General features: G+C 37.0%; 2 protein-coding genes across 5 annotated transcripts; one reads left to right on the forward strand and one right to left on the reverse strand.

Annotated features, from left to right (window-relative positions):
- Positions 1–203: 203 nt before the first annotated feature.
- Positions 204–8467, forward strand: LOC113743623 (uncharacterized). 2 transcript variants are annotated; one of them, XM_072049290.1, is made up of 13 exons: positions 204–706; positions 1108–1229; positions 1324–1475; positions 2024–2123; positions 2311–2345; positions 3038–3110; positions 3191–3221; positions 3862–4136; positions 4533–4775; positions 6179–6280; positions 6404–6451; positions 6861–6948; positions 7058–7781. In XM_072049290.1, the coding sequence occupies exons 1-13, from the start codon at positions 529–531 to the stop codon at positions 7087–7089; spliced, it is 1479 nt and encodes a 492-aa protein (XP_071905391.1). In that variant the 5' UTR covers positions 204–528; the 3' UTR covers positions 7090–7781. The 2 variants fall into 2 exon arrangements, with proteins under 2 accessions (XP_071905391.1, XP_071905390.1); XM_072049289.1 differs by lacking the exon at positions 7058–7781 and adding an exon at positions 7956–8467 and having other exon boundaries at positions 206–706.
- A 514-nt stretch (positions 8468–8981) lies between these two features.
- On the reverse strand, positions 8982–12060 carry LOC113743253 (protein METABOLIC NETWORK MODULATOR 1). Of its 3 annotated transcripts, none has more exons than XM_072049291.1 (3): positions 11934–12060; positions 9560–10652; positions 8982–9447 (listed from the first exon to the last, which is right to left on the reverse strand). In XM_072049291.1, the coding sequence occupies exons 2-3, from the start codon at positions 10595–10597 to the stop codon at positions 9325–9327; spliced, it is 1161 nt and encodes a 386-aa protein (XP_071905392.1). In that variant the 5' UTR covers positions 10598–10652; positions 11934–12060; the 3' UTR covers positions 8982–9324. The 3 variants fall into 3 exon arrangements, with proteins under 3 accessions (XP_071905392.1, XP_027127016.2, XP_027127015.2); XM_027271215.2 differs by lacking the exon at positions 11934–12060 and adding an exon at positions 11655–11915 and having other exon boundaries at positions 8982–9438; XM_027271214.2 differs by lacking the exon at positions 11934–12060 and adding an exon at positions 11655–11913.
- Positions 12061–13428: the final 1368 nt, after the last annotated feature.

A 13428-nucleotide genomic window follows, 5' to 3' on the forward strand; every position in this document is an offset into this window, starting at 1 on the left:
TATAATATACACTCAAATATATTAAATTTAATACTTAAGAATTCAACAATTTAATGAATTCAGATTTTAGATTTCAAACTCCAGTTTTCAGACTTGTGTTTCTTCAAACGCACCCTAAGAAAATTGGACTGTAAAGTTTTACGTAAAATACCCAAAATGATATTTGTACAACGAAAAAATAATCGGAAAGGTCTGGTAGGCGAAAAACACGAAGAAAAAGGCATTACCAAAAATTGCAGCCTAATGTCCGGGTGCATGAGCCAAAAGGAAAAAGCATGGCAGCATGTTACATTGCACTAAAGCCCGCAAGATTCATCTAATTTTCGCTGATCGTGAATTGTCTTCCCAAGCTGTGCAAAACAGCAAGAAGCCACCTCCTCCACCGCCACCGCCACCACTTCAGATCTCTTCAGCAACCTTTGAATCACTAGTTTGTCTTGCCTTATAAGCACAAAAACATATATATATCGATATATACTAAGTGTTGGGAGAGAGAATCAGGCTGTAAAATTGGGAAAGATCATAAAGATGGGTCGCAAAAATGGGGGGCTTTTGCCAGAGGAACAAAACGGGGCCTCAACTTCGGCGAACAATGCTCTGGTATTCATTACTATGTCCATCATTGGCTTTCCAGTGGATGTGCATGTGAAGGATGGCTCGATTTATTCTGGAACTTTCCACACTGCTTCTATCGACGATGCCTATGGTGCGTTTACTGTCATTCTAGTGATTCTTTATTTTTTCTTGTCAACGTTTGTAATTTCTTCTTTTCCTTACTGGCTTATGTGATTTACGTGAAATTGTATCCGGGTTTCAATTTTCTCCTAGAGTTACTCCTGTAAAGATTTCTATCTTTATTGACTTGATCAACTTGGGATGCGATTTGGTATTTTGTTTCCTGTTTCTTTTTTCGACAATTCTATTGTACATATTAAAAAGTTTGATAGCTTTGATTGAATTTCTATTGTGTTTAAATAAAGAGGGGATCTTTAGGCCTAAATTGCCTTTTTACATCACCTCTCCATGTTCAGAATTTAGCTTCTGAAAATTGTGAGATTAAGAACAGGGTTTGTGGACTCCTTATCTTTGGATTTGGCGTTTATCCAGGTATTGTTTTGAAGAAAGCAAGGATGATTAAGAAGGGCAATCGACAGACAAATCTAGCTGATGGAAGTCTGATAGAGACACTTATAATTCTGTCAGAAGATCTTGTTCAAGTTGTTGCAAAGGTATGCCATAGTCCATTCTTTAGCTATTGGGAATTCTTGATATTTTGGAGTCAAGCAGGACAACCATTTGTGTAACAAACTCGATGGTGTATAGGAATTAATGCTACCAGCAGAAGGTATCTCTGGAAAAGTTGGAGCAGCTAATGTTGCGGCTACAGCTGGCACTTTGCCTCAGAATGTACGTGAAGAGAGGGAGGCAAATGTAACAAACTCTAAAGAACCCAACTTGGACAGAAAGCATGCGAGGTATTTATTGAAGTCTCTACTAATGTTATAATTTTTATGACTCTATGACTATATGCCTTAATCTTTATACGATTATATCGTTGGTAGTGCCACCTGGTACTGGTTGATAGCATTAGATGAAAGTTCTTCGTCATGCCAGTGAGGCCCACATCATGATTCTCGCTTTAGTTTTTGATGTTACGGGTGTAATAGTTGCAATCACTGGCTGAAATTTTAGTTAAAGCAATTGCTCAAAATTGACTTTTACAATTTTTTCCCCAATCTCTTTCTTTTGCCTCAACTGTTATTGAGCCTGGTTGTAGAATTTTCAAGTGCAGTTGATGACTTTAAGTTGTGCTCAAGTTTAGTTTAGGGCTTGAATTATCATTATGTTCATGCTTGCACATTTTGATTTTGGGTCTATAAATGCCCCTGTGCAATGTCAACTGAATCTGATCTTGAAAATATAAATGCTATGTTGTCCCTATCTTTTCAAAATAAGTGAGCTGTATAATATTCATTTCATAAGTGGTTTATTTCTAGTTAATGGGTACATTTGTCATGTGCAGGTTTATCAGTCCATATAAGAATAGCTTTCAGAATGGTTCTGTTCACAATAATTCTGTGCCAATTGCAAATGGAAAATCAGACTGCAGAAACTTGGTCAAGGTAAAGTTATAACCTAAGAAATCTTTTTCTGTAGAAAGTCAAGTTATAACCTTGTGTTACATTGCAAGAACTTCAGTATATGTAGATGACAAGTATGAGCTTCTGTACATGCCTCCATGTCTCATGCTTATCTTTCATCATATTTAGATCTTAAGATTTTTTATACATTTGATGTTTTTGGATGCAGGGGGGAGAGGCTTTCACTGTTTCACCTAATATGAGGTAGGAAGTAGTGGTGATTTTCTCATTGTTTGAGATGAATTCCACTATGCATTATATTTGTTGAAGGACATTATTACATTCATTTGTATCTATGCTGTGGCAAAAGGAAAAAAAAAAATTGAGGCATCAAATATGAAAGTAGAAAATTGTAGTTTTGCTAGCATGTTGCCTAATTGATTCTTTAGCCCTTGAATACTTTGTCCTTGGCATGGAATTTATCACATTTGTCACTTCAGGATTCATCTTTATTGGTAATTGCATTGTGCTTTTTGCTTTTAAGCTATTGGATTTTGGTTATGTGTATTTTATTAGAGTTTTTTCTTCTAACAACTGTCTTTGCTTATATAGAGGAAGAGGAGGCTTATGGACTCAATTTTTTTTTCACTCGTTTAATTTCTCTTGTTACCCTTACAACAAGGACAAAATAATACCACTTTCCCCACCGCCCCAAAAAAAAGCAAAGAAAAATAAAACACTCACATGTACAAACCTAAAAAACCTCCAACAACTGTCAAGAACTTGCATCTTTTTTTCTTATGAATTCTTTTCTTTTAATTTGCACAGAAAATAGGGTACGTTTTTCTCACTAGTTTATATAATTCTTTCAATTTCTGCCAAAATTATAGTGGTACTCATTATAATTTTCTGAAGTAAGTTTGCTTCTGTGCTATTCCATAAATATTTCTTGACAGACAGGTTGGAGACAGCTCAGAGGAAAAACGGAGTGATCTAGTGCAGGAGCAAGTTTTGCATGGGGAGGAAACGGTATGTTAAACAAAATATCCAGCTAAAGGATTTTACTATGTTTCGTAACTTAGTGATGTAATGTCTGTGAATGTTTTCAGACTGATCAAGTTGAAGGCTCAAGATCAAGCTGTGAGTTCTTACATATCTTCAGTAGTCTCTCTGATTTGATTAATTGGTTAATTGATCATTTATTTTCATACACCACTGATTGGGGAGGTGCTCACTTGTGAATGTTTAGGTTAGTATGTTTCATTAGTCTCTGAGGTGGCTAGGGTGGGGAGAAATGAAGGGTTATTATTAACATGGGAAGCTTATTAATGTTGATAATTGATTGGCATTGACCTTTATGGACTTGTCGTCAATGCTATATTTTAGGTGGAAAGTTTACTTTTGGTTGAACCTCCAGTGTGGAGTCTGTGCCCACATTGGAAGAAAACTAACTTACCTAGGGGCCTTGGTTACATTAGGGTGGTTTTGACTCTAATGTGTTGCCTCTAGAATTTATAGGCATATACTTTTCCACTGAGGTTTTTACATTCAATGTGTTAAATTGTTCACTGCCTATTAGGGAATAAGAGATCCTACTGCATTTTTTAAAAGCTGAAAGCATTCATCATGTTCGGATTATCAAATGCATTCAACTCCTAAAATTTATTCCATCATGAAATTATTTTTTAGTTAATATTAAGTCAAGTAGATGCCTGCATGCCCTGTTTAAACTTTTTTTTTTTTTTTGTTGGATTTTGAACTTTCAGTTCTTTGTATGCAGTAGATGCTCATTCCAAGGACATGAATGCTGGAACAAACAAAGGGGAATCACCAAATCTGATGTCTTTTGAAAGATCTACTGTGGCCAAGCTTGATGATCCAAGTAATCTGAGGCACACATTAGATAAAGCTCAGGAGACAACTGCTCTTTCCTCCAAAGTTTGTGCTGATGCTTCCTCTGGTTTCGGTGTTGCCTCAGATTGTAACCTCAGTTTGTCATCTGCTTCCACTAAAGTGGTGCTTCCAAAAGTTGCAAATCATGGTCTAACCACTAAGGTAAAGCATGTGTTCTTAATATGTAAAGTTGCTACTTAAGGTTGCTGTGAGTGCTTGAAAAGCATTAACTTCCCTTCTTCAGGACTTAATTTCTATTGCTAGCCCTTCTAAAGAACAAACTTAAGTGGTCTGAATTTTGAGAACCGCACTCGCTGTTGCTCTGTTGCTAAGTTCCCCTCTGAGTCAAACTGTTAATCAAATATTTTGAGAGCATTTTACACTATTGTCTTGTTGATAAATTAGAGTTTAGGTGATAATCTAGAATGTAAACTGCTACTGGTGATGCTTGCTCTTTTTTTCCTGTATTAAATGGTTCGATAAAAACCTTTGCTCAAATACTTGGTTTATTAATTTTTAGTTTCATAATGTCATCTCGTGACACATTATTCTTCTCAGGAATCTAAGCTCAACCCAAGAGCAAAGTTGTTTTCTCCATCACCTTTGCAACATAGATCAGCGACCCCTCCTGCAGTGCTATCGCGCACACCAGAACCCCCACCCACGGTATCAAATGCACCTGCAGATCCAGAAGCTGATTTGAGTTCCTTTGCCTATTGTTCTTCTGTACCTGCTAAGTTTCTTACGCGTAATAACCTGTTTCTGGGAAATGGATGGAGCGATCTACAATATGTCCAGCCTGTATGCTTACCAACTCTTGTCATATTGTTTAATGATTCCTTAGTTATTATACAGTTACACAGTTTAATTCATCTAAACATCTGGAAGAGGGCTGATGGTGAAAAAATAATATCACAATATGATACAGGCAAAGTAATCTAGTAATGCATCTTTACTGGTAGCCTTCAAACGAAGTTCTTTATATATATGTTTCTGTCCGCCATAGTAACAATACATCTATGAATCGTGACAGTTGTCTTCAGGGAACATTTGTCATATATATTACCATAATAGTATTGCAGAATTTGCTGTAAAAACACTTAAGGCCCTTTTATCAACTTTTTCATTTCCTTTAGCTATTCTCCTGAGACCATGGGGGTGGTTACTGTTTCTTCGGTATGTTGTCCTTCACATTTGTTTGCTTCCTCTATCCTCCCATTTCCATAGTACTAGTATCGCAAGCATTTTTACTTGCCCATAAATCATAGTAGATTGGGAATCATGTGGATGACATGAATGTAAAACCAGATGATAGGGGAAATACGATTTTTGAAGGTCGTTTTCCTAGATCCTTGAAGCAGAATTTGGAACACTAGATAAGGTTTCATATGCAGGAACTTCCTTTTTCAAGCCTCCCACCTTTTACTGATAACTTGATCTTAAAAAAATGTCCAAAATTAGCCTGTCAAGTTTTTCTGCATGACTGCTATGGTTTCCCATTTTAACAATTAGGCTTGGGTTTTAGTTTATTAGACATGTTCTCTTTTCTTAAAACCACTTCTCTTTAATAATAATCGTCAAGTATACCTTCTTAGCATACTTCCCACTTATAAGCTCTTCTCTGAAAAAGGTAATAAATATCTTTAGTGTTCTTGTGTTGGAAAACTTGAAAGTGTTAAAGCTTTTAAAGATCTTCCGTAATTTGTAACTCCCAAGTTAGTTCCTTTGAAAAGATAAACATGTCAAAAACTTTAGATTACATCAAACCCTTTGGCCTTGTGACATTGCCATCCAAATCATCACTGCATCTATGGGGGACGCTCTGTTTATTCAAGTTTTCAAATTCTGTGATGTTCATGTGGGAGATGCTAAGTTTTTCTGTTGTTTCATTTTAAGCTGCTACAGCAGATTGGTGGTTGAGATGCCATCTGTCCTATACTCTTAGCTCGTCTTTTCCTGCATTAGTCATTAGATGAGATTGATAGATTGGATGAATTTTGAGAGCATTTGTCAGTTGTGCTACTATGAATGGTGAAGTTTAAAGGAAGAGTGACAGAACAAGTAATAAAAAGAGCAAAAATTAGTCAACATTGGCAACTATTTGAATATCTGTATCTGTTTTGATATCTGTACAGTTTTCCACCATCTCTGGGATCTTTAGTGATGTCAATTTCTCACTGTATCTTTGTCTCTTTTACATGTAGGTTGTTGGACATGTGGGAAGCAGGACACCTCCAGTTAGATATGCCAGTCAGTATAATCATCTTCAAGCTGGGACAACGTATCTGCATCAAAATTCACAAAATGTATGTAGCAGGGGACAGTTAGATTGCTAGTTTTCTTCATTTGGTTTTCTTTTTTATGTAGTTGGTGTGCTACTGGATTGCAGATAATTTAGCTAATTTGTGTTAGCATTCTTGACTTTACAGATGACTGGGCGAGCGGGGCCGCTGTTTTATGCACTTCCGGTTTCTAATGTGAGACAACTTCTGACTTGTTTGTTCATAGCATAGGCAACTTTTATTGACTTGAGATTGCATCACATGATGCACACACTGAGGGTTCTAGCCACAAACTGCTGGAATGTCAGTAATTTAAAATTGAACTTTTGCATGCTTCTTTGAGCAATACAGTGTCATCTATGATGGAATATGCTGCAACTAAGAAATTATGGTTGGGGGAGTTATGGGATGTGTTTGTATTCATTTTACTTTTAGTTCAATACTTCGCTGGTTAGCTTAAAAGTCACTGTTGCTGGTTGTTTGTGTTTCTTTTCTCTTTCTTTTATAATTTCCTTCTTGCATGTGTTGTTCTTTTTTCACCATGCATATGTAATTTCTGATCCCTTCTTATTTTCACATCTAATCTCTTCTATGATATTAATAGGATGCCACTCAGGGTGTGGCAGGATATTCTCAGTTATCTTCACATCCTCTGCTGATGCCACATCAGGCAAATCTTCCCAAAAACCAAGGTATGGAGACAGTTCAGAGCAAGTATTTGAAGAAATCAACTTGTTGATTATGGTAGCTTAGTGAAATCTGAAATCTGATTATTAATTTTTACTTGTATTCTTTTTGTAGTTCACCTTTCCTTTTTACTAGGACAAAGGTAACATTATAGTCACAAGGGACAATGGATATCTGGCATTATATAGTTTGGCAAATCATGGATCTTCAGATGTATGGATAAGGTTCAAGAGAAATGAAAAAAAAAAATTCCTTTAAAGTCAAATGGTGTTGGGAGTAAAGCAGTTGATTTCATGTGCACTACATATGTAGACCTCTAGGAATTCTTAGAAGATAAGTTTATAGTTGCTGCCTGCCTCAGTAGTTGATTCATCTTTTGGATTGCTTTGCATAAAGCACATATGCAATTGCATTTTTGCAAACAGTTTGGTCATCTACTTTGTGTCCAGAGGGATGTACGGCTTTTGGTCAGATTGTAACTGATCATTCATGGATATTACTTTGTTTGTCTGCTGAAAGTAGTTAAAAGGGCCTCATTCTCACCCAATTGTGCAATCATGTGGCTATTGCAGTAAGGCAAAACTTTTTGACAGTTTTAGTTATTTACCATGTTGGGAAAAGGAACCCTTGTCATGCCGACTACATATTCAAGTATATACCAGATTTGACAGTTTTCTTGACTGAGTTGATTGTCATCTCGGGACATGAAATTATTATGCTAGTATTCTTCATGGTCTTTTATTTAATACTCAGATTATGTGATTGAAGTTTGTTGGTTGATGCTGCTTTTGATGAGAGACTTCTAAGAGTACTATTTATGTTGCTTACAAAAATTCTATTGTTTGTGTTCTCTCTCATTCTTCTTCTTCCCTCCATCCTGTTTGCCAGTCTGCATTATTCTGCTCAGCCTCTTAGTCTGGAACTGTAAATGCATATTCTACACAATGTTCCACACTTTTTAATGCACACTCAGACACACGTTTGTAACCAGAAAAATCATCATCAACTGCAGGAATCGCAACAATGCAAGCACTGCAGCTTTATGTTACTCCATTTTTAGCTAATGGGCAGCAGCCATTTGCAGTTCCTTCGTACGTCCCTATTTCAGCTCCATTCTTTCCCAGTATGGGGTCCATTCCAGTTCCAGGATCTGATGGTTCCTTAAGCGCCAAATTTGTCTGTCAATCGTGAAATGGTCACCCCCCCTGATACTTTTGTATCCCCATGATGCGGAAATTTTGGTGTATGGTTTAGTAACCGGGTTAGCTATGCTTATTTGTAGCTTAGATGTAGGTACTCGATACTGTAAATTGCATTTAAGTGGAGCTAGTTGGTCTTGTTTCGGAAGTATGGGTGGATATACAGTACTTCACCTGTATGTGCGCTTTTGTTGAATTGGCTATTGGGGGTGCTTTGAAATTTTGTACTACTACCAGTAGTGCTACTAAGAGCAGAGGCCATTGATTTTGTAAAAGTGCAAGGGACCCTATTTTTGGTCATCTTATATCTTGAAGCTTAAGTCAATTTTTTGTTTGCCTTTATCCGTATTTGGTTGGGAAGTGAAGGCTGTCGTACATATATGTGACATTTATGAGCATAATTAGGAGAACAATCGGTCCAATTCTTTTATCTTCATATCGTACTCAAGATGCTTCCGATGTGTTCTGGCTCTCGTATGCCTTGTCTAATATTTCCCATGTATCAAGATGTTTTGTTTTAACTTGTTTATCACTCGTTCCCATTCTTGTCACGGCCATTTTCTTTTACCGATCCAAGTGAGAGACAATCTTACTCTCACCGTCTAATTGGATCTTGAGCGACTGGTTGATCTTGCAGATCCTCTAAATACTTTCTAGGCAGGTGGTAACCTTTTCGTGGCCTCTTACCCGCTATAGCTACCGTTCTACTACCTGCAAAATGTAATGCACGAAAGTAACCCTGCTACAAATCAAATCTCAAGTACTTCAAGCCTTTCCGTTCATCAATCACCAAAAAGATCCATAGAACCAGGTGCTGAAATACAAGAGAAACGGGATGATTTGAATGATGGAAAAAGAAAAGCATCAACACCTTGAGAAAAATCCCCAAAACCAGTTAGTTCTCATAGAGAAACATTCACTCTACACATTGAGCACGGCCAAGCTCTGAGTATCTGACCTACATTACAGCTATTAAAATCAAACTTCTTTCACCTAAACTCTATGTTCGCACATCAACATCTAAAGGCCCTTGGCCAGGCCGGATTGCACACCAGGTTATGTTTGCCCCATTTTGCTGTATCACTCCATTCTGAGATGCTTACCAAATTCATTATAGAAGGATTAAAAAAAAAAAATTTGAGGTGACCCGCTAAAATCAGAAGCTTCTTTTTTAGAACAAGGTCATTCATTGGTTCTCTCGTCTTTTCCACATGTTTCTGGATTCAGCTTTTCTAGAGAGTCTGCTCCAGATCCAGCGGATGGTTCAGCTTGAGGCATCTGGTTGTCAAAATTTTCCTGCAAGGCCTTGATACAAGACACTTTAACTTTAGTCTTCATTATCAAAAACTATTACAGAGACGTATACATGTAAACATCGGTCTCGTGCAAATATTTGAAGTTAATGGTTCTTTTTTACCTGTAAAAGCTCAGTCATTCGGCCCTTGCCATGATTATTCATGGGTTTAAGATCAGATGGTAACTGAACATCGCCAATTTCTTGGTCTGACTCCATTTGAGAGGTTCCAGCTGATGATTTATCATTATCAACATGAGTTTCTGAAGATTGTGAAGAGCCTTGGGATCCCGTAAGTGGTTCTCCTGGTGTCGGCACACTGGTTCGCTTCACTTCTTGAGCTTCTTCCCTGTGTCCAACCACAGATACAACTTCACTGTACAATCCATTTTCAATCGGAACACTTCCTGCTCGTACTTGGTTGCTAGTTTGCACTTGAGAAGGCTGCTGTTGATTTGTGGCAACCTGAAACTGGCTAGAGGATGCTGATTCATCTGGTCGTAACATAGCCAATGGTTCTACAGTCACCACCTCTCTACCTTTTGAAGGTGATCCATCCAGAATCACTTGATTGCCAGGTAGTGGTCCATTTGTAGGACCGAGAGGTTGCAATACAACAGGAACCACATTACCTCTGGAACCTACAGGAGGAAATGAAGGGCCTGCTGTTGGAGAAGTAGATATTCCTTTTTTGACCACCATGTTAGCTATTTGGGATGACGATCCATGAATGTCATTCCTCTCTCTAGATGGGTTGCTGCTCTGCATCTGGTTATACAAAGGGAGACTGACTTCGCTTCTTTGGATCATTTGAACATGGGGAGCTACGTCATTCTGTGACGTTACAGGAACATAATGCCCAGGCTTGAAAACAACTCCCCTCAAAATGGTATGGGAGTTGCCAATCCTGACAGTTAGCAAGTAACCAGCATCAAATGAGGCTTCAACAACCCCTGCAACTGCCTGGCCAACCATATTATCTTTGTCATCAAATTTATCTGCTTTTCGGGATTTGTTCTCTTTTATTCCTTCAAAACCAGGTGGAACACGAGCGAGTCCCACGCGATTTAGGCTCTGATCCTTCCTCGGGCGACCCCTTTTTCGTTTTGCAGGTAGGACCTGCGTCAGGTTAGAACCCTCTGATTGGATAGCCTGGCTCATTGTCCAGATACAATTGCACAATTACTTTCTACTGGGGAAATGTTGGCCCTTGCCCCTGTTTGAGAAAGAGCCATCACAATGATTACTAACAGAAAAAGCATAGAGTTTTCAAACTGAAAATTCAATGCATTAGCAATCTTTATATAGCAATATAAAAGTTTACATGTGGACAACACCCTATCAATGAATTATAACCCTTAAGGGAGAAGGTTTAGACACCTCAGCTGTCCTTCCATCAACTAATATGATAATTACCCAAAACGCCCTACCCCGCTCCACAAAGGAATTAATAGGCATACTACCAGAAGGAAACAAGATCATTTGTATAAAACATATCCAAGCAAAGACGACACTGCAATTGACCTCTTCATATAAGGACCAATCAAAGAAAAACAATTAATGTACTGTCATATACACCTTGTCCCTCCTTGCCTACCTCTAGCTCTTGATATTGAGGAGCGTTAATTTATCAGAGATTGATCCCAAATGTCTGCACTTCTAAATCAAGACAGTATGCGATTAATTGTTTCAACAACTAGCGCACGTCTAAATAAGTATGCATCGGCGTACTTAAATTAAACATTCCTATAGCTTCTCAAAGACTGAATCTCCCCCTAAAGCACAGAAAACTAGTAGAAAGCCCAGAGACCAAAATAAGCAATATATACACACAAAAAAAGACTTACTTTTACCATGAGCTAAAGACGAGGACTATCATTTTTTCTTACACTTAATAGTCCCGAAGAAAATATTTTAACAATGGCAATCTTTGCATGCAGTATAAAACTCCACCCCAAAAAAAAAAAAAAAGAACCGAACTTTATATCATTCTCTAAAACCCTAAGAGCAAAATCTTGAAATGCAGACATGAAGACATCTAAAAGAGAAAAAAAATTTAACTTTGATGCATTAAAGTTAATCTAATCACATTATCAAGGCTCAGATTCTGCTAAAAGATTTTCAAGAAACACAAAAGGTTACTGAAACCCGGAACCCAAAACAAAAAAAAGACAAAAAAAGGACGGAAATTAAAAGCTCAGGAAACGAAGGACTTTACCTTTTACAAGAGCTTGAGAGGGGTTTAAGATAGAATTACAAATGGGGAAATTCTTAAAACCCTAATAAGGCTTTTTTTTTTAAGGTGAAGGAACAGATGTGCAAAAATACGACCTACGGCGAGTAATTACTAGTTTTAGTAGCAGTGGAATGGTATGAAAAGAAGCAGCAGCAGTAGTAAAAATGGAGATTTGGATTTATTTTAAGGTTAAAAGTAAAGCATTAATGATATTTTTGGGGAGGAGGAGGAGGTGATGAAGATGCAGTCTTAGGAACTTACGACTCCAGAGATTTGTTTATTCTGACGTGACTGTGATTTGAAAACTCCGTGACAGGCCGTTACGGGCGCAGGAGAAGTTTTGATTGGTCCCATTGTTCCTCCATCCAGCGGGTAAGACTGAGATGGAGCGTAGTAGAAGATAGAGTATAAACTCAGTTGTTGTAACGGTTGGGATGGGGCCACGTCAATGCCCCTGTTTTATAGATTTTACGTAACATGTTCTTAAACGAACATATAATATATTTGTGAATATTTAATTTTTTTATATATAATATTTTGCTTATATCATAAACATATATTTTTATTAAATTTTTTATATTTTCAATCATTTTTGTATCTCGCATACATCACATCACAAAAAATATTACAATAATTATTTCAAATAATACTCTATCCAAACAAACCATTGATTCTGAATATTTCATGTAATCACCACTATTGATGAAGATAATCGCTCTACACAATTATAGTTAACGAGAAATTTACTGCTTTTTTCTTAAATGCTAACAAAAGTAAGTATATTATTTATGGATGATTTTAGCTACCAAAAAATCTGTATGTTTGATGACTAGGAATTATAGGAATAATTTTAGTTATCTAAATTTAACTTTTTAGAACTTCTACGGTCTGGACTTTTTTTTTCTTTTTCTTTTTGGAAGTATATGTGTATGCGTTTTGGAACTTTTTTCTCTTATAAACATGTACGTGAAATAAAAATAAAAATAAAAAAAGTACGAGTTAGAAAACATTTTTGGACTTTTTCAAAAACAAATTTCTACAGGACTCGAAAGCTCAAATGAGGCCAGGCCACGTATTGGAATATTAAGGATATCTGAGATGAAGAAAGAGATGAACAGTTTAATGACGCTGGACCAGGGGCAGGAACGGTTGGTTGCTCAACCAACCGCTCCTGAAGGTTATGTACATTTTACACATGCTGTAACTCTATTTGCATATGGTATAACTTACTTTTTAATTCTAGAGCAAAATTGTGTGAATCCCACACATCTATATCTATATAAATTTGAGAAGGGATTTTTAGGAACAAACCTCCACAACCCTTCCCACTCTCAACTCTATTTTCCTAGCATTTCACATTTATCTTATTTCGTAAAAAATATCATGGGCACATTACATCCCCACGTTTCCCTCAAATAAGGAGGAGTTAACTTCAACTAACACTCCCACGTCCCCTCAAACAAAAATTTAACTTCCACTTACATTAAAACTCTAACACTCCCACGTATCTATATAAATTTGAGAAGGGATTTTTAGGAACAACCCTCCACAACCCTTCCCACTCTCAACTCTATTTTCCTAGCATTTCACGTTTATTTTATTTCGTAAAAAATATCATGGGCACATTACATCCCCACGTTTCCCTCAAATAAGGAGGAGTTAACTTCAACTAACACTCCCACGTCCCCTCAAACAAAAATTTAACTTCCACTTACATTAAAACTCTAACACTCCCACGTTCCCTCAAACAAAAATT

The sequence above is a fragment of the Coffea arabica genome, chromosome 5e, assembly GCF_036785885.1.
Source record: "Coffea arabica cultivar ET-39 chromosome 5e, Coffea Arabica ET-39 HiFi, whole genome shotgun sequence".
NCBI lineage: Eukaryota > Viridiplantae > Streptophyta > Magnoliopsida > Gentianales > Rubiaceae > Coffea > Coffea arabica.